The sequence below is a fragment of the Leucoraja erinacea genome, chromosome 31 (genome assembly GCF_028641065.1).
Source record: "Leucoraja erinacea ecotype New England chromosome 31, Leri_hhj_1, whole genome shotgun sequence".
Classification (NCBI taxonomy): Eukaryota; Metazoa; Chordata; class Chondrichthyes; order Rajiformes; family Rajidae; genus Leucoraja; species Leucoraja erinaceus.
In genome coordinates, this window is record NC_073407.1 from 19,605,761 (window position 1) to 19,625,322 (window position 19,562).

The 19,562-nt window shown below is 43.4% G+C and overlaps 1 protein-coding gene across 1 annotated transcript in view; it reads right to left on the reverse strand.

Annotated features, from left to right (window-relative positions):
• LOC129712046 (laminin subunit gamma-3-like) overlaps positions 1-11,380 on the reverse strand; it is an 82,239-nt gene extending 70,859 nt beyond the window's left edge. Inside the window, 2 exon segments of the mRNA XM_055660194.1 lie at positions 10,011-10,311; positions 10,314-11,380. Coding sequence (XP_055516169.1) covers positions 10,011-10,311; positions 10,314-10,382 — 370 coding nt within the window. The 5' untranslated portion in view covers positions 10,383-11,380.
• Positions 11,381-19,562: the final 8,182 nt, after the last annotated feature.

The window sequence follows — 19,562 nt, forward strand, 5'->3', positions numbered from 1 at the left end:
ACATGGAGTGGGTCTGAACTGGTGAGATCAGCCCTCGTCAAATCCCCTGGTCCAAAGAATGGTAAAGGGAGAGAGGCACAGGAGAGGGAGAGGGAGAAACGGCCAGACACAAAACACAGATTAGCACAGAACATTTTGTATTGCTGCAACTTCAGCTTCTACCACAGTGATAAAACTGCGAACTTTGATGAAGAAAAATCTCTTCAAAGGACAACAAGTTGCGTTTGATTCAGCAGATACCTATAATCAGAGAAAATCTTTGGGAAAATTCTCTCTTTTCAGCAAACCACAGGAAGTTTAGCATGTTTACAATGCTTTTCACAATCGTAGAATATCTTAACTACCTCAGCCTAGATTTTCACCATTATAGCAAAACAAACGTTAGTTTGTGCACTCCAGGATACCGCATACAGCATGTGGACTGAACAGATATTTTGTGTTAGTATTACTGGGGGAAGGTTACTATTGGCCAGCACGACTCTTCAGAATAGTAGTATGGGATCTTTTCAATTTATCCAAGAATAAGTTAGGTCTTTATTCTCTGGAGCGCAGAAGGTTAAGGGGGGACTTGATAGAGATCTTTAAAATGATGAGAGGGATAGACAGAGTTGATGTGGACAAGCTTTTCCCTTTGAGAATAGGGAAGATTCAAACAAGAGGACATGACTTCAGAATTAAGGGACAGAAGTTTAGGGGTAACATGAGGGGGAACTTCTTTACTCGGAGAGTGGTAGCGGTGTGGAATGAGCTTCCAGTGGAAGTGGTGGGGGCAGGTTCGTTGGTATCATTTAAAAATAAATTGGATAGGCATATGGATGAGAAGGGAATGGGGGGTTATGGTATGAGTGCAGGCAGGTGGGACTAAGGGAAAAAATGTTGTTCGGCACGGACTTGTAGGGCCGAGATGGCCTGTTTCCGTGCTGTAATATGGTTATATGGTTATAAGACTCGCAGTGCGATGATTCATTTGATGAAAGCCACATTAGACGGTGGGTGTAGTACTCCCTCAGTGCTGCATTCCTGCATCAACCCAGTTTATATGTGGACTTAACGTTCAGGTGGCAGAGAGACCTAACGAGCAAGCATTATTTTCTGTTAAATATGTATATCTGATGTGAGGACTCAATTGTTATTTTAACTTGGAAATGTGGGGTAAATGGTATGTGCTGCAAGTTGTAAAAGGGTCAGGACCTGTAGGCCACGGGATATCCTCAGAAACCAGGGGAGAGACAGGAGAGGTCCACAAAGTATTTTCCCATGTCCAAGAGCATGTTTGTGTGACCCTGCAGAAAGTTAAAATCAGCTCTTCAGTTTACATGCCTGAAGTGCCTGAAGTGCCTGAAGGACGATCTTGACTTAACAGCCGCTTTGATCATTTGTGTTGCTTTCAGAGTGCTAGTCATATTTTCTCATGTATTAGCCTAAATATTATAAAATAGTGTTAATTTAAACAACCATCATTTGTTGTTAGCCTAAACATTACAGGGTCGGGGCTTGGGTTTCTGGAGTTCAAGCAAGGTACTCATTTCTTTTTACAGTTAAACGTTTGCACGGAGTGTGTGCACAGGGGCCACTCCAAGGCGGCAGGTGGATGACTTCACTTTTATCCCAAGTGAGATTTAAACAGGAATGAAACAACAATCAATATACTTCAAAAGTGAGGCAAAATAGTTTTGTTTTTAAATAAACCTCTTTGTGGGAAGACTTTTTTCCATTGGATGTATGGAATTAAGAATTCATCCACAGAATCTTCCACAGATGCAACGGGTCAATGGCCTCCTTGCCTATTAAACTGCACGGTGATTCTACAATGATCAAGCCATCAATCCCACTGTTCTGGACATATGGAGTATGACCAATTGCATTAACAAGAGCTAACGTGAGTGACTACCTCTGAAGAAATGATGTTTGGATTCAGGATATCCACGGCCCCTGCCTTCACCCCACCCTACGCAAAGAATCCCCTTATTGTTCAAAACTCACGAATGAGGGTTGTCGTGAGGAAGGTACAGAGGGAGAGCGGAGAGTGATGAAGAGATGGATCAGGAAGAAGTAGAATGTTAAGATGCGAGAGGAAGTGGGAAGTTTCTCTTCAGTGCCAGGATAATTGGAGGAAGACTTGTTCTTCTAACAATAATGCCATGGATTCTTCCATATCTGTCCAAACGGATAGGAAGGATTTAATAGGACTAAACAAGTCTGTCAGTACCACAGGGTCCAGTGTGTGGGCTCCAATTAGTTCTTGTAGATGGTTTATGCATGCAACCTATAACATAGCTACCTCAACACCACTAACCACGCCCAGCCATATCAGTATAACTTTAATATCCTCCCTTTGTTCCTCCCTTAGGTTCCAGTACGCCTGAAGACTAGATGCAGTCAGTACTGGGACGTGTGTAACATATGCCTTGATTAACGACTCAGTAAAGGTCACAGTGTGTCAGACTCCACTCCTTTACAGTTCTAATCTACGCCAACAATTTGGAAGAGAGGACCAATCGTAATATTTTCGAGTTTGCTGACAACAAAAACAAAGCACGAATGCAAAGTGACAAGAATACACCGCGGGTCTGAGGGTAGACTGTGAAAATCATAAAACCTACAGATTCTGGAAATCTGAAATTAAAGCAGAAAATGCTAGAAATAGCAAAACAGGCAGCATATGTGAAAGGAGAAAGACAATTAATGTTTCAAATCAAATACATTTTGACATCTGAAGAAAAGAGAAAAAACGTTTTCTTTGCCTAAATAAACAGACAAGACCATGGCTGATGGTGTGAAAAGTGGAGAAATGCATTGGTGTAATAAACAGAAATGCAGAGGTTTTTTTTTTTAAAATGGGAATGTTGATCTGTGTGTCCTTGCACACAAACTACTGAAAGGTAACATGAAGATTCAACAGGCAGTAATGGGAAAGGTATGTTGGCCTTTATTGTAAGTTGATTTGAGTACAAGGAACAGGAATTTATATAGAACCATGGTGAGACCAAACATTGTTAGGGCAGCTGATCAGAGACGGTCAGGAAGCATTTCTTCCCACAAAGAGGAGCGGAATTGTGGAAGACATCCACACTCCCTCTTCCCCACAAAACAGCCATGAAGGCTGGAGGTCCATTGAAAATGTATTGGGTTTATTTAATCAGCAGGAGTGATGGAGTTTACAGTCTCCATACCAAAATAAGGATCAGCTTGCAATAGGGAGAGGACACTGAAGATGCTTCCTAGGTTGGTGGGTACGAGGAAAGATTGAGTGGATGAGAGATAAAATCTCTAATGTTGAAAAAAATAAGAGGTGACATCATTGGGACGTACAGGCTCATAGGGCTAGATAATGTAGATGCAAGGAAGATACTCCCCAGCTAAGAAATCTAGAACCATGGATCATGGAATCAAAATAAGGTTTGGGCCACAATGGAGTGAAACTTGGAGAAACCTCCTCATTCATTCACCTCCTGTACTCACTCAGTAATGCACTGGCAGCTGCGATTTGGATGATGAAACTGGGACTGAACCCACAACCCTGAAGTGGAAATCAAACCCGTGATTCTGACGGCAAGTTGCTGCTGGACTGAGTCAGGGATGCTATGTTTTCAAGTGAATTAATTTCAATCCAATCAGTTGAACAATGATTTGGTAGGTCCATATCTAATTTGAGTCTGTAATAATTGGAGCACAGAAATAACCCAATTAAACATTGAGGATGTCCTGTGTCAATCCACATTGAAAGACTAAACAAGCCATTGTCTCAGAGGAGCAAACTTCACTGGGCGCTATGCCATGAGACAATTTATGTTTCCCGTGCTTATCGGAGGGCGGAAGTAATACAGGCAAATAAAATGTTGCATCCTTGTACAAACTAAATAAATTAAATTGCAGACTGATCAGTCTTCATTTCAAGGGCTCAGCACATCAGTTCCAAGGTCTATTAGCAAGAAAGACTGTCAGTAATACTGGCTCTACTCCTAATAGACTCAAGATGTTAATAACCATATAACCATATAACATATAACAATTTACAGCACGGAAACAGGCCATCTCGACCCTTCTAGTCCGTGCCGAACACATATTCTCCCCTAGTCCCATATACCTGCGCTCAGACCATAACCTTCCATTCCGTTCCCGTCCATGTTGTTAGGTAGGGTAGCACATCTTTACCGAGCAAGGCTGCACAGGCGTGCTTGTTTCCAAGAGACAAAACACCGACCGGGGAATCAAAGGTGTAAATAGAAAGAAGAAGAATTGAAAAGAAAGTCTTGCATTTTTACAGTCACTTCTCAAATTTAGACTATCCCGAAGTTAGTTCCAGTCAGTCGAAAGTTTACAATGCTTTGCGATGTCCCACGGTTGCGACATGCACAATCGAAATGCAGAGTGGCAGTTTTTATGATTTAAATACTAGTTCAAGTCGGAACCAAAAATGGAGGTTTAGAGCTTTGGGATGTCCCATGGGAGCAACAGGCACAATAGAAATGCTATCAAAAGTGGAAATTGTTTTAAATACTAGTTCAAGTGGTGGTCCAAAAATGCAGGTCCGTAAATGTGTTCATTTTTAAAATAGGGCAACATTTTAATTCAGTGACGGAATCCCTATCCAGAGCTCCCAACCCCCACCACCAGTGGTGCATTGCTCCACCAATTGGTGCCATGTGCCCACCTGGCATCGGCAGCGCCCGGGAGAGTTTGGGAGGAAGATGCCACAACTACTGGGAATGCCGGATGTGCGTCTCAGTGTCTGGAACCTGGCTGCAGGAACTCCATAAATTCATTTACATACTAGAAGGTTATATGTTGAAGGTTAATAAGAGTTTTTGATTTATATACTCCCCTCAGATTGGGCAGACTATACCTTAAAGACAAACCCCGTCAATGCCTGAAGAATAAGGAATTCTGTGCAGGTCCAGGTGCCGGGCTGCCAAGGAACACAGTCAATTAGAAATGATCAGTTGCTGCAACAAATGATCAATTTTGTAGAATTACTTCACCTCAACTCTTGATCTGTGAGCTATAAATGACAATGTCCATCTCAACGCAGGTAGTTCTGCTTTAACGCGATAGTTATATTCCTATGAAAACTCATATTATATTTGTGTTATAAAAACAATTATGTCAGTGGGGAAGAGGAGGTTTGGAGCTAGAGTTTCAGAGTATCTATTTTTCCCCCAACAGGATTTTGGAAAATAAAGGTCTTTCAATAGCAATGTTTATTTATATTAAGACAAACTAACAATACAAAAGTCTATTTGTTACATTATTTAACAGAGTATCACTTGCACAAGTGTCAAGATTAGCCAACCATGCGGTACTTTGTCAAAGGCCTTGATAATGTCCATGTCAACGTCTACCACCCTGTCCTTGTTAATTCTCTGGGTCACCTTCAAAAACGTAACCAAATTCAAGAGACATGATTTCCCCTGCACAAAGCCATGATGACTATCTCTAATCAGTCCTTGCCTTTCCAAATGCTGGTAGATTCTATCCTTCAGAATTCCCTGCAGTCCTTTTCCCATTCTTGAGGTTAGGATCACTGGCTCGTTAGTTCCCAGACTTGTCTTTGCCACCTTCTTTACCACGCCCATTAGCCACACCCAAGTCTTCCCATTCGGAAGATTGAGGGGGGATCTTATAGAAATGTACAAAATTCTTAAGGGGTTGGACAGTCTAGATGCAGGAAGATTGTTCCCGATGTTGGGGAAGTCCAGAACAAGGGGTCACAGTTTAAGGATAAGGGGATCTTTTAGGACCGAGATGAGAAAAACTTTTTTCACACAGAGTGGTGAATCTGTGGAATTCTCTGCCACGGAAGATAGTTGAGGCCAGTTCATTGGCTATATTTAAGAGGGAGTTAGATGTGGCCCTTGTGGCTAAAGGGATCAGGGGGTATGGAGAGAAGGCAGGTACAGGATACTGAGTTGGATGCTCAGCCATGATCATATTGAATGGCGGTGCAGGCTCGAAAGGCCGAATGGCCTACTCCTGCACCTATTTTCTAAGTTTCTATACCTCATCTGTGGCTAAAGATGATGCAATTATCTCTCCCATGGCCCTTGCAATTTCTTCCTGGATTCCTACAATGTCCTAGGTTACACTTGATCAAGCCCCATGATTTCATCCATGTTAATATGCCTTAACACCACCACCAGCTCCCTCGTTAGCAATGTGGATATGTTACACGCGGTCATAATTGATTTAGCAGAATTGCTTAGCTTCCACAGTCAACTTTGTAGTGAAAGTCATGACGTTATTGCACCATCCAGTGGCAAGAGCGCTGATCCACAAACAAGAGTTCAAATCCCACTTAAGCAAATGGGAATTTAAATTAAATAAATCTGAAATAATAACTATATTCTGCACTTTGTTATCGCTACCTATTTTACGAGCTTAGCTTGATTGTATTTATGGATAGTGTCATTTGATTTCATTGGATATCATGCAATTCAAATCTTTTCACTGTACTTTTGTACACGTGACAATAATAAATCTAAACCTAAACGCTTGCATCAATACCAGATGGCCGTATAAAGCAATCTGCTTCATAAATATCCTACCCTGCCAATCTTAGGGCAGCATTTGTGGCACAGCAGTTTGAGCTGCTGCCTCACAACTACAGGATGTGGGTCTGATCCTGACCAATGCTCTGTCCAGGTGAAATGTGTACATTCTCCCTGTGACCGCGAGGATTTCTTCCGAATGCACTTTTCCTCCCACATCCCACGGATGCGCTGGTAAGTTCATTGGCTTCTGCAAATTACCCTTCTGTGCTGAATGGCAAAAACAAGCAAAGGGAGATAGAACATCGAACACAAAACACACAGCTTGCAGCAGAGGACTGGCCCAATGGCTCACAATGTCAGGGCCGATCATAATGCCAAACTAATCCCTTCTGCCTGCCCTTGTTCCATACACCTCCACTCCCTGCATAACCAGATGTCCATGTAAAAGCCTCTTTTGGCTTCGACCACCTCTCCAGGCAGCATGTTCCAGGTACCCACCACTTTCTGTGTTAAATATCTTGCTCTGCACATCTCCTTTAAACGTTCCCCCTCTGACCTTCTGGCTGTACCCTCTAGTCTTTGACATTTCCACTCCGGCCAAAAGGTTCTGACCGTCTCTCCATTCTTCCACTCTCGGAATTTTATAGTGAAGGGTGTCTTAAAGTCGCAGGGATACAGGGAGATAAGGACTGGGGAAATAAAACCAGCTACTCTGGTAGTGACAAGCCAATGGATTGAACGGCCATGTCTGTGTCATTATAACAAGATGATTATAGAGTACTCCGTCTGTATTATAGATGACTCCAGATTCTCTGATGCGTTTAATTCTTTGAAATAGCCCTCGGGGGCAATTGCTGACGAACAAGGCCTTCCCATCTATTGAACAAGTAATAAAAAACATACTCGGCCCCCCACGATTCTGTTTCATAGCCCTCTATTCTAATTAGCGTCATTCCTTAAGGCACAATTTAACCAGTGCAGGGCCCGTTTGAAGCACCCTTGTAAACAACTCACGGTGACTTGAGAATCGAAAATCACATCTGTGCGCTGCTTCCCACCCTGGGGCAGCCTCGCCGACGCAACGATTGTTTTCTATTTAACACCAACCAAATCAGCAGAAAATAAATACCAGTGCGGAAACGACTTTACGAGGTATTTATGATCTCAACTTCAATTGAGAACATGCGTTTGCGGCTACCCGTGGCAGCTGCTCCTCATACTACAGCCGGCTAAGATGCACGAGAGGAAATTTTGGTTTAACATTCACAAGATTCACGCAGCTGATGCACTGTACTGGTTCCACTACCAGTAATGCACAGAGCCAAGTTTGAACCTCACCTTCTTCTTCCAACGGGTTCAATAAATGATCCAAATGATCCAAATTCACACATGCACTGACTACACCGCCCAACACGGACTTCCATCTGTATATATGTATATATGTATGTAGCGCCGCAGAATTTGTGCACCTATTCCCCCCCCCCCATCTCCTTTCTGTTTTTTGTTTTTTCTGTTTCTTGTTTTTTGTGCTAAATTGTATGTATGCACTGAGTACGAGCAGCTTTCAGTTTCACTGTACATGTATAGTGACAATAAATGGCATATTCTATATTCTATTCTATATTCTATCCTGCAATTGCAACAGCGAGTGGTTCGTTTTGAATTCATTCAATATTTGGAAGTTTAAATGAACGAGATTGCAATTATAAATAATCACCCAGAGGTTGTAAGGTTGGGAAACTGGGAAGAATTTGGAGTGACATGGGCCAAATGCAGGCGTTGGGACTAGCCCAAATGCCAACACAAAAAGCTGGAGTAACTCGGCGGGACAGGCAGCATCTCTACAGAGAAGGGATGGGTGACGTGCCGCGGGTGCCTGCTAGCGCACACAGATATCGAACCCGGCGTTCACAAGCCGCGGTCACGTGACTCAGGAGGGGCTGCTTGTTTTGCGCGGTTTTTCACTTGCGCGCGTTAGTTCAGCGCTGACCACCGTTGTGGGCAGACGTGTCTGGAGAACCCGTATACTGGATATCGAACTTTTGAATAAAGATCTGTTGAAAACTCCAGTAGTAGTCGTTTCTCAGACCACTAAAGACGTTTCGGGTCGAGATCCATTCAGACCATTCCAATGCCTCTAGTCTCTCTCTCTCTCTCTCCCCTGGCTTTCAGTCTGAAGCAGGAACCCGTCCCGTCTCCAGCATTTTGTGCCTAATCTTCGGGGCAAACCAGCATCCGCATGCAGACTGCAGTTCCTTCCTACACAAGTTGGGCTGTCGCGGGGGAGAAGGCAGGAAAATGCGGGCGAGAGCAGACGCGATGGGTCGAATGGCCTAATTCTGCCCCCGGTGTGTCTTGTGTGGTCTTTAGTGGTCGAGTTTGGGGTTGCAGGTGCACAACCAAGGCGAGGAAGAGCTGATGCTGTACATGGAGGGTGTTTAAGAAGGAACTGCAGGTGCTGGTAAATCGAAGGTGGACAAAGGTGCTGGAGAAACTCAGCGGGAGGAAATAGGCAACGTTTCGGGCCGAAACGTTACCTATTTCCTTCACTCCTTAAATGCTGCTGCACCCGCTGAGTTTCTCCAGCACCTTTGTCTACCCTGTACATGGTATAGGACAGGTTTGGAGGGATATGGAGCAAGCGCAGGCAAGTTTGACCAGTAGTAGCTGGGACATGTTTGGCCTAAGTGGGCAAGTGGACAAATGTGGCCCGAAGTGGCCTCTTTCCACACTGGATCACACTATGCTGGAGGAACTCAGTGGGTCGGGCAGGGTATACTCTCTAGAATTTAGGAGATTGAGAGGGGATCTTATAGAAACTTACAAAATTCTTAAGGGGTTGGACAGGCTAGATGCAGGAAGATTGTTCCCGATGTTGGGGAAGTCCAGGACAAGGGGTCACAGCTTAAGGATAAGGGGGAAATCTTTTAAAACCGAGATGAGGAGAACTTTTTTCACACAGAGAGTGGTGAATCTCTGGAACTCTCTGCCACAGAGGGTAGTTGAGGCCAGTTCATTGGCTATATTTAAGAGGGAGTTAGATGTGGCCCTTGTGGCCAAGGGGATCAGAGGGTATGGAGAGAAGGCAGGTACGGGATACCGAGTTGGATGATCAGCCATGATCATATTGAATGGCGGTGCAGGCTCGAAGGGCCGAATGGCCTACTCCTGCACCTAATTTCTATGTTTCTATGTGTGATGCCCCTGTCCCGATGTAACCTGCGATTTCCGGCAACCACCTTCAACTAGCATGGCAACCGGCTTCGACTAAAAAATGACCTATTTTTAGTCGCGACCGGTTTTGAATGTTTTGAAATAATCGCGGGAACATAGAAGATGCGGAAACCACTTTCGACCGTTAGGGAGACTGACAAAAACCTCCGGGAACCGCACGGAAACCTTGGGTGGGGCGCAAAGTCTCCAGAGGTTTCCGTTGACTGGCAATCACCAAGGTGCAGAGTTAAGTAGTGTAACAGCCAAAGGGAAGAATGGACTGGGACGGCTCCTGTGACAACTCACCCAAGTGCAGGGTCAGGTTGACGGAGTTGGGGAACTGCACGCCGTGTAACATGGACGGGCTCTGCCACCAGCTGGGCTCTTCCTCGCTGTGGAAGTCGTTGAGGGAGGTGGAGTTGTGGCTCCGCCTGGCATCACACGTGTGGCAGGATTTGGTGACTCCGGTGGCGCCGGTCTGTAGACAGTACTCCTCCGGGTCGGGGTCACCGCACACGGCGCTGGCCAGCACACTCCGACCGAAAGCGGCGTTGCAAAATTCGGGGATGCACCTTTGGGCTCTTCCCGGCTCCTGCTCATCATAACACACGAATCCATTCCAGCCAGGGCAACGCACAAGTGCAAAGAAAGCGCAGTGAGAAATGTCGGCAGCTCCATAGTTATCGCCGCAGACAGCCACTCTGTTCTTCCCTCAGTCTCCCTGGTTCAATCCGCTCTGCTTTGGAGAAAGCACTCGATAAAACCCTCAAATACCCACATCCCACCAAAACTGGAAACTTATTGCAATGACAGTTTGATATAGTCCTGCTCCCTGCCCCCTGGTGGGCAGAACCCTGAGCGCAGTTTGCGGGAGGAAACTGTAAATATCTGCACCTTCTCAGGACATCCCAAAATGTTGCATCCCATTTGAATTAAGTTAAGACTGAGCGATGCAATCAGTCCAAATCAAAGCAGCGATGTTGGAAATGAGACCATTCCGGATTTAAGTTACTTTAAGCCCTGCACCAAATGTAGCAGTTTTAAAAATGTTGCAAAGTATAGAATGCGGATATTGCAAAGTATAGAATGCAGTGCAAACCAAAGATCTTTGGTGCAAACCGCAGACGCAAATCAACTGCAGATGCGAAAATCTTGAGATAAACACAAAGTTCTGCCCGAAACATCGCCGATCAAAGTCCTCCAGAGATTCTGCCTGAGCCGTCTAGTTACTGTTCCACGCAGTACAAAACGCAGCTGATTTCGTGCCCAACACGAGCGGCAATGTGAAAATGCTCAGACCACCTTTTAAAGTGATTAAGGGGGAACTGCAGATGCTGGAAAATCGAAGGTAGACAGAAGTGCTGGAGAAACTCAGCGGGTGCAGCAGCATCTATGGAGCGAAGGAATCCAGAAGCTGCACCTGCTGAGCTTCTCCAGCACTTTTGTCTACCTTTTAAAGTGAGGTTGTTTGATAGGTGAATATCGAGAAAGGGATAGCATCCCGGACGTTCCGAAGAAACCAAATAGAAATATGAATGAGAAAACCAAACGAAGGCTGGTAAAATAATCGTTCTAATCCAATACTTTACGCCCCACAAACCTAAAGAATGTAGGGACATGGCCAATGTCCCATCTACAATCTGTAACAAAATGCTCTTGAATCATCCTTAGAGTGAAAAAAAGTGGCTCCACAAGGCACACTGGGGTTGCCAACGACATAAGATGGGTGGTATTGCAAAATAAAAATGTAGTTTGAAAATATTCTTCAAAATTACTATTGAACATGCATTTTAGATCTGAACAATTTGCTGTTTTCTTGCCCCTGGCTGTCAACCCTTATGACACAAGAAATGCTTTCTCCCTCGATTGACACCACAAAAGAGCAACTGATAGTTGAGGCAAAACTGTGCCAAATATATTGCAGTGCAGGCAAACGTTAGATCCAAAAAAAAGAATTGAACTGAGTAAAAGTAGAACATGCTGCAAACACAGCAAGTCGGGCAGCATCTGCGGAGAGAGTTCACCTCTCAAGTTATTGATGATGAAAGTTCATTGATCTGAAATGTTAACTTTATTTCCTATTTCAAAATATTTCCAGCACTTTGTGATTTTATTTTATATTTCCAACATCAGCTGTATTTTACTTTTGAATAAAACGGAGTAATTGCAAAAAGGCGTAAAACTAGAAATGGTAGCGATCCAAGGACATTTAGGTATTAACATGCCATGGGCAGGTACTGGAAATAATCGAGCAGGTTAATGGAATACATCGCGATGACCTGGTTAGACCACATCTGGAATACTGAGCAGGTCTGGGCACCACATCTCATAAAGGATGTACAACCTTGAAGACTGTAAGGCAGAGATGTTTTTAGAATCGTACTTGGACTACAAACGGTAACTTCCAAGGATCTTTTGGCATGTCAATAATTCCCAGAATTAATTCAGAAAATGCTGAAAATACTCAGCTTTTGAAACAAGCCTGCAGAGAAAGAAATAGATTTATTGTCTCAGTTCAATAAACTTTCATCACAATTCATAAGACCTGAACAACCCCTGTGAACAGAGTGGTGTTACAAGTTTTGTAGTTCCTTCTGTGATCACCAATTAAAGATTACGCAGTTTTTTTTTGTTAAAAAAAAACGCACTAAGGGTCTGTCCCACTTACCCGACCGTTACAGGCGACTGCTGGCACCTGTGATAGGTCGCCAAAATGTTCAACATGTTGAAAACTCAGCGGTGACCAGAAAGATGCTATGACTCTTTGGAGACCTCTCACGACCATACAGGCTGTGGTCGGAGAGGCCACCCGTGACATGTCACCAGGGGTCGCCTGTATGGTCGTGAAAATTTGTTGAAAATTTCATTCTACCAGTGCTCATGCCAGCCTTTAATGGAGATATTATACTAATCCCACTTTCCTGCTCTTTCCCTTCATTTTGCCTTTAAGTATTTATCCAATTCCCATTTGGAAATTACTATTGAACATGCATTTTAGATCTGAACAATTTGCTGTTTTCTTGCCCCTGGCTGTCAACCCTTATGACACAAGAAATGCTTTCTCCCTCGATTGACACCACAAGAGATTTATTTTTGAAGTTCGAAACACAGTTTGATATATTTTTTTAACAAAATACTTATTTAACTTGGTTCTTGATGACGTCTCCTTTTATTGTCAAACTCCCACTTCCTCTCACAATGCAGCTGATCATTTAAGTACAGTTAATAAAGCAGGTGCCAAGTGTCATATCGTAAAGCTGAAATGCTGAGGGAAATCTTCTGCATATTACCAACAATGTATCCTTGGGTCTTGTTCTTGAAATAAAGCTGGTCTATCAACAACTTCTGTCTGTGTGTACAAAATATCCCAAGATATTTAGAAGAGCATCAACAAGCACATTTTGACATTCAGCTACTCAAAGGGCATATTAAAACTAATTTTCAAAAGCTTAGTTATAGAGATAGATTTTAAGAGCGACCTAAGGAAATAAAGACAGATGGAGAGTGATGTTAGGGAGGGAATTCCAGAGCATGGACCTTGACTTGGTATATGATTCATTGGATATATTGTTTCAGCTTATCTGGATGAGGTTGCAAAGTGTTCATATTAAATGCATTCTTCTAACCATCATTAAACTCTTTGAGCCAACCATTTCCTAAAAGAGTTGGTCTGCTGTACGGACAGCGATCGTGTTACTGGCTTCACTTCATTGAATGTTATGAGAAAATTATACATTCCATTTCATCCAGGATGTTCAGTTTCTCACCAAGACAAATTTCAAATCTTTGTTTTTTCTTGCGAACAACATATTGTGATTTATTTTTGATCTCTGCCAATAATCATGCAACTTGCAGCTGTAATGATGTCCGTATATTGTTTGAGATGGAGCTGTTCATGAGCTTCATTGTCATGGAAGTTTCTATTATGTGGCTTTATGATATCAGTGGTGCCGTTCCCCAATGTTCTTGGCTGTCATTGCCTTCCCTTGTAATTCTGGATCTAGCCTTACAATGAGGCGACTGTACGTGTTACAGTTGGGCATTTCATACACGAACAGGTACAATGTACAGACAAAGTAGGAGCATTCAATCCAATCTGATTGTAACCTCAACTCTATATTCACATGTCCTCTGGTAATTTTTGATCATTTACTAACCAAGAATTTATTATCCTTCATCTAAAAAAGATACATTGCCGTCTCCGCCTTTTGTGCCAAACTCAGTTACTTGACTGGTTTATTAATGGAGCTTCTAGCTTTGCAACTGTCATTTGCCTATAAACAACATTGAGAAAGACATTATCCACAGGCAGAAGCTTTTGAACATTTTTCAAACATATCCACTGCTGGGCATGGTGGGCTAAAAGGCATGTTCCTGTGCTGTATTGTTCTATAATGTAGCTCTTTTACATTTTACATGCACACACAAATGTTTAATCTCATGCATTAAATGAATTACGAGAACATCGGACTCGAGCGCCTAACAAATAGGCAGAGGTTGAGCAAGCTAGGACTATCCTTTGGAGAGCAGGAGACTGGGGGGTGACTTCATAGACACATATAAAATCAAGAGGTGATAAGGTGAATACACACACTCTTTTTCCCAGGAAAGTGGGAATCAAAACTAGGGGGCATGGGTTTAAGGTGAGAATGGAGAGATTTAAAAGGGACCTATGGTGCACTTCTTCATGCAGAGGGGAGGTTGTGTATATGAATCTAGCTGCCAGAGAAAGCAGTTGAGGCAAATATAATAATAAGATTTAAAAGATATTTGGACAGGTATATGAAAAGGAAAGAGATCATGGGATAGCAGCTAAATGCGGGTAAATGGGAGATAGGCATGTGGGTTGGCATGGACAAGTTGGGCTGAAGGACCTGTTTCTCTGCTGTTATTATTCTATATTCAGAGAGGTATCAGAATGATATTGTTTAAAACGTTTATGTAAACCTATAATCATGAATGGTCCCTGCTGACCTTTGCTTTTTGGTTCGAATTGTAACTCGATATGATCTTCGAGGTGCTGGATTAAACTGATTCTGCAGTTTCACTCACATAATTGAATGAAATATCTTTACCTCTGCCTGCAGATCTGCTGACACGGCATTCTCATCCCAGCCCATCTCTGCAAATAAGATTTATTTCTTATTTTCGCAATGGTTCTATTTTGTTCAGGTATGCTTTTGTCTTTCCTGTCAATTTTGACAAGATTATTTGCCTGAAGAATATTTACACCTTTCATCAAACGAACTGAAGGGCTCACACAATTCATCATAAACAGCAATGTTTCCCAAAAAATCTAGATATGTTCTGTCATGCTTTTGATAATGTTCCTGATCTGTAAACACTTCACTTTGTTTCTCCCGTGCTTGGGTCTGTACTTCAGTTCCATCACAAGTCTGCAAGTTGAGTTTCCTTAAATTGAGATTAATCTTAAAGTTACAGATTTATGCGTATAGGGTGGTAGATGTTATTGACCAATGTTATTTTTGGTCAGCTTCAATACTTTTCCATTCTATCCGCATCACCAATGTAATGCATGTTCTTAGTCCACAGAGAGAAATCTATAAGATACATCGAATTTGTTAAATTGTACACAGTGATAAATGTTTGATCAAATATATGATAGAATAACATAATGTAGCGGCACCTGCTGGTGCTCGCAAGTATCGAACCCTGCAGTCGGAATCCGCGCGCACGTGACTCCGGGAGGAGTCGTGATCGGTGAATCATATTGAGAATAAATCTGATTTAAACCAACCGCCTGTTGTCGTGATCCACCAAAACATCACATTTACCTACACATACTACAATCATCAGAAAAATATATTCAACTCTACAGCCTCTACCTTGGCTGGTCTGATGATAATGTCCTCTTTGTCCCTTCCAGACTTGACTATCCCATTGCTTCCTGTAAAGGGCGGCCCAGTGGTGTAGGGATGGAGCTGCTGCCTTACAGTACCAGGGACCCGAGTTCGATCCTGACTTGTCTGCACGGAGTTTGTACATTCTCCCCGTGACCTGCCTGACCCCCCTATCAGTCTGAAGAAGGGTTTTCGGCCCGAAATGTTACCTATTTCCTTTGCTCCATAAATGCTGCTGCACCCGCTGAGTTTCTCCAGCATTTTTGTGTACCTTCGATTTTCCAGCATCTGCAGTTCCTTTTTAAACACTGGGTTTTCTCTGAGATCTTCGGTTTCCTCCCTCACTCCAAAGTCTTACAGGTTTGTAGGTTAATTGGTTTAAGAGTATAAATGTGAAATTTCCCCCAGTGTGTGTAAGGATAGTGTAAACGTGTGCGGGGATCGCTGGTCGGTGTGGACTCAGTGGGCCGAAGGGCCTGTTTCCGCGCTGTATCTCTAAACTAAACTAAACCTGAGCCCATGTACAATTCACTTCCCTGTAACAAAGCGTGTGGATTGACTCTCCCGTGTCCTACTGCTTCACCCCCCCTTCCATCACGGAACCTCAATATTAACACCACTGGGTCCTGCTACCCCTGCCATAGCCAAGAGTTTCAAATCCATCTCATCCCCACTCCCTTGTGAGCCCATGTTTGCCCCACCCCCACAGTACCACCCCCACCCATCTGCCGCTCTCAGAACCTGGATCTGTTATCCCTGTTACCCCTGTCGGGCTTTTAACCCCCCTCCCACCGGACTGCCCCTTTCTCCCCTCCCACCTTTCCGCTCAGCCATTTTATCCCCAACATCCCTGTATTCCAAATGGACTCATGGCCATCTCTCCCCTGTCCCTCCCCTCCCGCCTGCATTCCTTCCTCTGGCTTCACAATTCACAACTCTTCTATCCTTATCTCAAACATTTTATCTTTTCTTCTCTGCGCTTTTTCCAACCATATGCCTATCAAAACCCCACCTCAAGTGTATTCATGTATCACCCGCCAGACTTTCTCTTGCTCCATCTTCTCTTCCAACTTTCTTCTCCACCCCCCCCCCCTCCCACCCCTCCAACTACAATCAGTTTATACAAGGACCCTGAGCTGAAGCATCACCAACCCATGGTCTCCAGAGATGCTTCCTGATATGCTGAGTTGCTCCAGCACCCTGCCACTTTTTAAAATGACCAAATCCAGCTTACTGAGTTTGTTGACTTACACTGGCTTATGTTCCGACAGCAGCTTTAATATTCCCCATAGTCTAATTCCATCCAAAGTATTTATCTTCTGTGAGTGCTACAATTGAGATGTCTTTGCAACACTAAATCTGGCCTCTTGAGATTTCAACTGCTCCAGCAGAAGCAGCTCTGCCTTCAGTTGCCTTGCACATGAGAACACTTGGACTACAGTAGGCATTTAGGGCATTGATAACATGCCAAAACCTTCCTAATTAACTGGAAGAGTAATCGAACGTGTTTTCTCCCACACTGCTATCCCCCAGGATTAAACATCAGTTACTGGCAATTGGCCATGTTGTTCAAATGCTCAGCACAGGACAGTCCATTCCATTCTCTTTTATGGGAGAAGATTATCTGGCAGACAGAGGAAAATATTCAAGCGCGTGTTCAAAGCTTCCTTGCAGCATCCCCACTGAATACTGTGAATCCTGGCTCAAGCCCTTTCAAAGTGGAAAAGAAGCAGGCTGTCACTGGCGACGTCAGGCCCAAACATCAGGAGCGCAAAGTGATCCCGCAGAAGTGGCTGAAAGAACACACCACCGCACAAACTACCATCAATCATCTCCTGTCCCATCTGCGGAAGAGTCTGCCTCAGCAACCACCTGAGAATCAGCCAAAAAATGAATCAATATTGTCGATCTCAACGGACAGGTTGAACAGAAGAAGAGCACACGAGGACATTTTCTACATAACGAGGATCTATATTGTATGAAGTAATTGGCATCAGATTGTGAAGTAGAGCTGCAATGGTAAACAACTAGTAAAAAATAAACCCATGTATGTGGAGATGGCGTACGGATATTGGAAGAAATGATGCTGCTCTGTCAAAAACATACAGTGATAATCATGGGGATTTTTAATCTACTTGTAAATATGATGGACAAAGCTAGCCTGGCTGAAGAGTTCAGAGTATTTTGGGAGGTAGACAAAAGTGCTGGGGAAACTCAGCGGGTGAGGCAGCATCTATGGAGCGAAGGAAATAGGTGACGTTTCGGGGCGAGAACCTTCTTCAGACTTATTTTGGGGATGTTTTCTTAAAGCAGGATGTACTACCGCCAACCAGAGCAAGCTTCACTGTGGCACCGTGCCACAAGACGGAACTGGTTCATTATCTCAAAGTGAAGGCTGCTGGGTGGCAGTCATAACATAAGTTGAGCTGTTCGTTCAACTTGGGGGAGAGAAGGGTGGGTCTAGGACTCAAGAAATTGTTAGAGCTGTGGCTGAAAAGTCAAGTCAAGTCAAGTCTATTCGTCACATACACATACGAGATGTGCAGTGAAATGAAAAGTGGCAATGCTTGCGGATTGTGCAAGAAAATGCGCACAGTTTCCGCGGAGCTGCCACGACGGCGACTAGACAGGGCCGCGCCATCTTGGGGTTTTGATGGACTTCATCCTTTAGCCCTGAAAAGAACTAGCTAATGACACAGTAGACGGCTTTGTAATAATTTCCAGAAATTCACATAACTCAAGAAAGGTTCCATTAGTTTGGAAAATAATAAATACAACTCCTTTATTCAAAAAAGGGGAGCCAGAGGGCAGAAACATCCAGACAGGGATTATTCAAACAGGGATCACTATTTAACTTTTTTTTAAATCCAGTTATCTTTGCATCCGTCACAGGGAAATGATAGAAGCATTTTTTAACAATATATTCGAGTTCTTTGAATAAATAACACGTGCAGTGAATAAAGAGGAACAGGTGGGCATATTAAGCTTTCCAGAAAGATTTGATAAGGTGCTATGTCAAGGTCATGGCAGAATAGCTCATGATGGAAGAGGTAACATTCTGGTGTGGACAGAGTATTGGATGGCGGACAGGAAATGGTTAGGAAGCATAAATGGGCCTTCAATATATGGAACTGGTTATGTGCTAACGAACTGTTGGACAGGCTGGATTTGTATCCACTGGTGTTTAGAAGAGTGAGAAGGGTCTGAGGATTCTAGATGGGAAGAAAGTGTTTCTTCTTGTAGGAGATTCTTCAATCAGGGATCACTATTTAACATATTTAAAAATTCTTATTTCTGAATCAGAATATTGAGCATGTAGATCTTTGTTTTCACTTCACTATCAAGTGTAAAAAGATGCTGTTTTCTAAATGAGCCTTAAGATTGTGTCCCTGTCTGCCCTCAACTGGAGATGAAAATGATCCCCTTATGTTATTTTAATGTGCAGAATGCACTTCTCCCAAAGTTTTGGCCAATAATTGCACATCAGCCACCATCGCATCTTGTCAATATCTCTTTCAGGTTCATTACATTTCCAGTTTTCCTAGCCTTTCATGCATGTGCAGATGGCACAATTCCTAGTTTTAAACCAATGACCATATGGCTAAAGATTTGGGATGGCCTGTAGCTGTAAACGTTGCTTCGCCTGTGAAAATCTTCCCTTCTCTCTCTCTCCCTTCCAAGCAGTGCTGGGAAGGCTTGAGTGTCTCACAGAGGGAGCCCTGTGTAACCTTGTACAGAGCTTCTCTCCAAAATCTAATCTAATCTCTCTTTGACTTTGCCTCATCCTTGTTCTGTAAGGCGCACCATTTGTTGAACAGACTGGTTCAGGGAAGTGCATATTACTTCTTTTTATATTGAGGAATGTATTAAAGCTCCTTTTTGATCCCCTGAGCACTGAACGTGTTTCACAGCCTTTCGATTGACGACAAAAGCCTCCTAAAACTATTATTTTTCTCTCTTCCTATTTCGCCATTCAACGTTGAGCAGTGCTGGATGT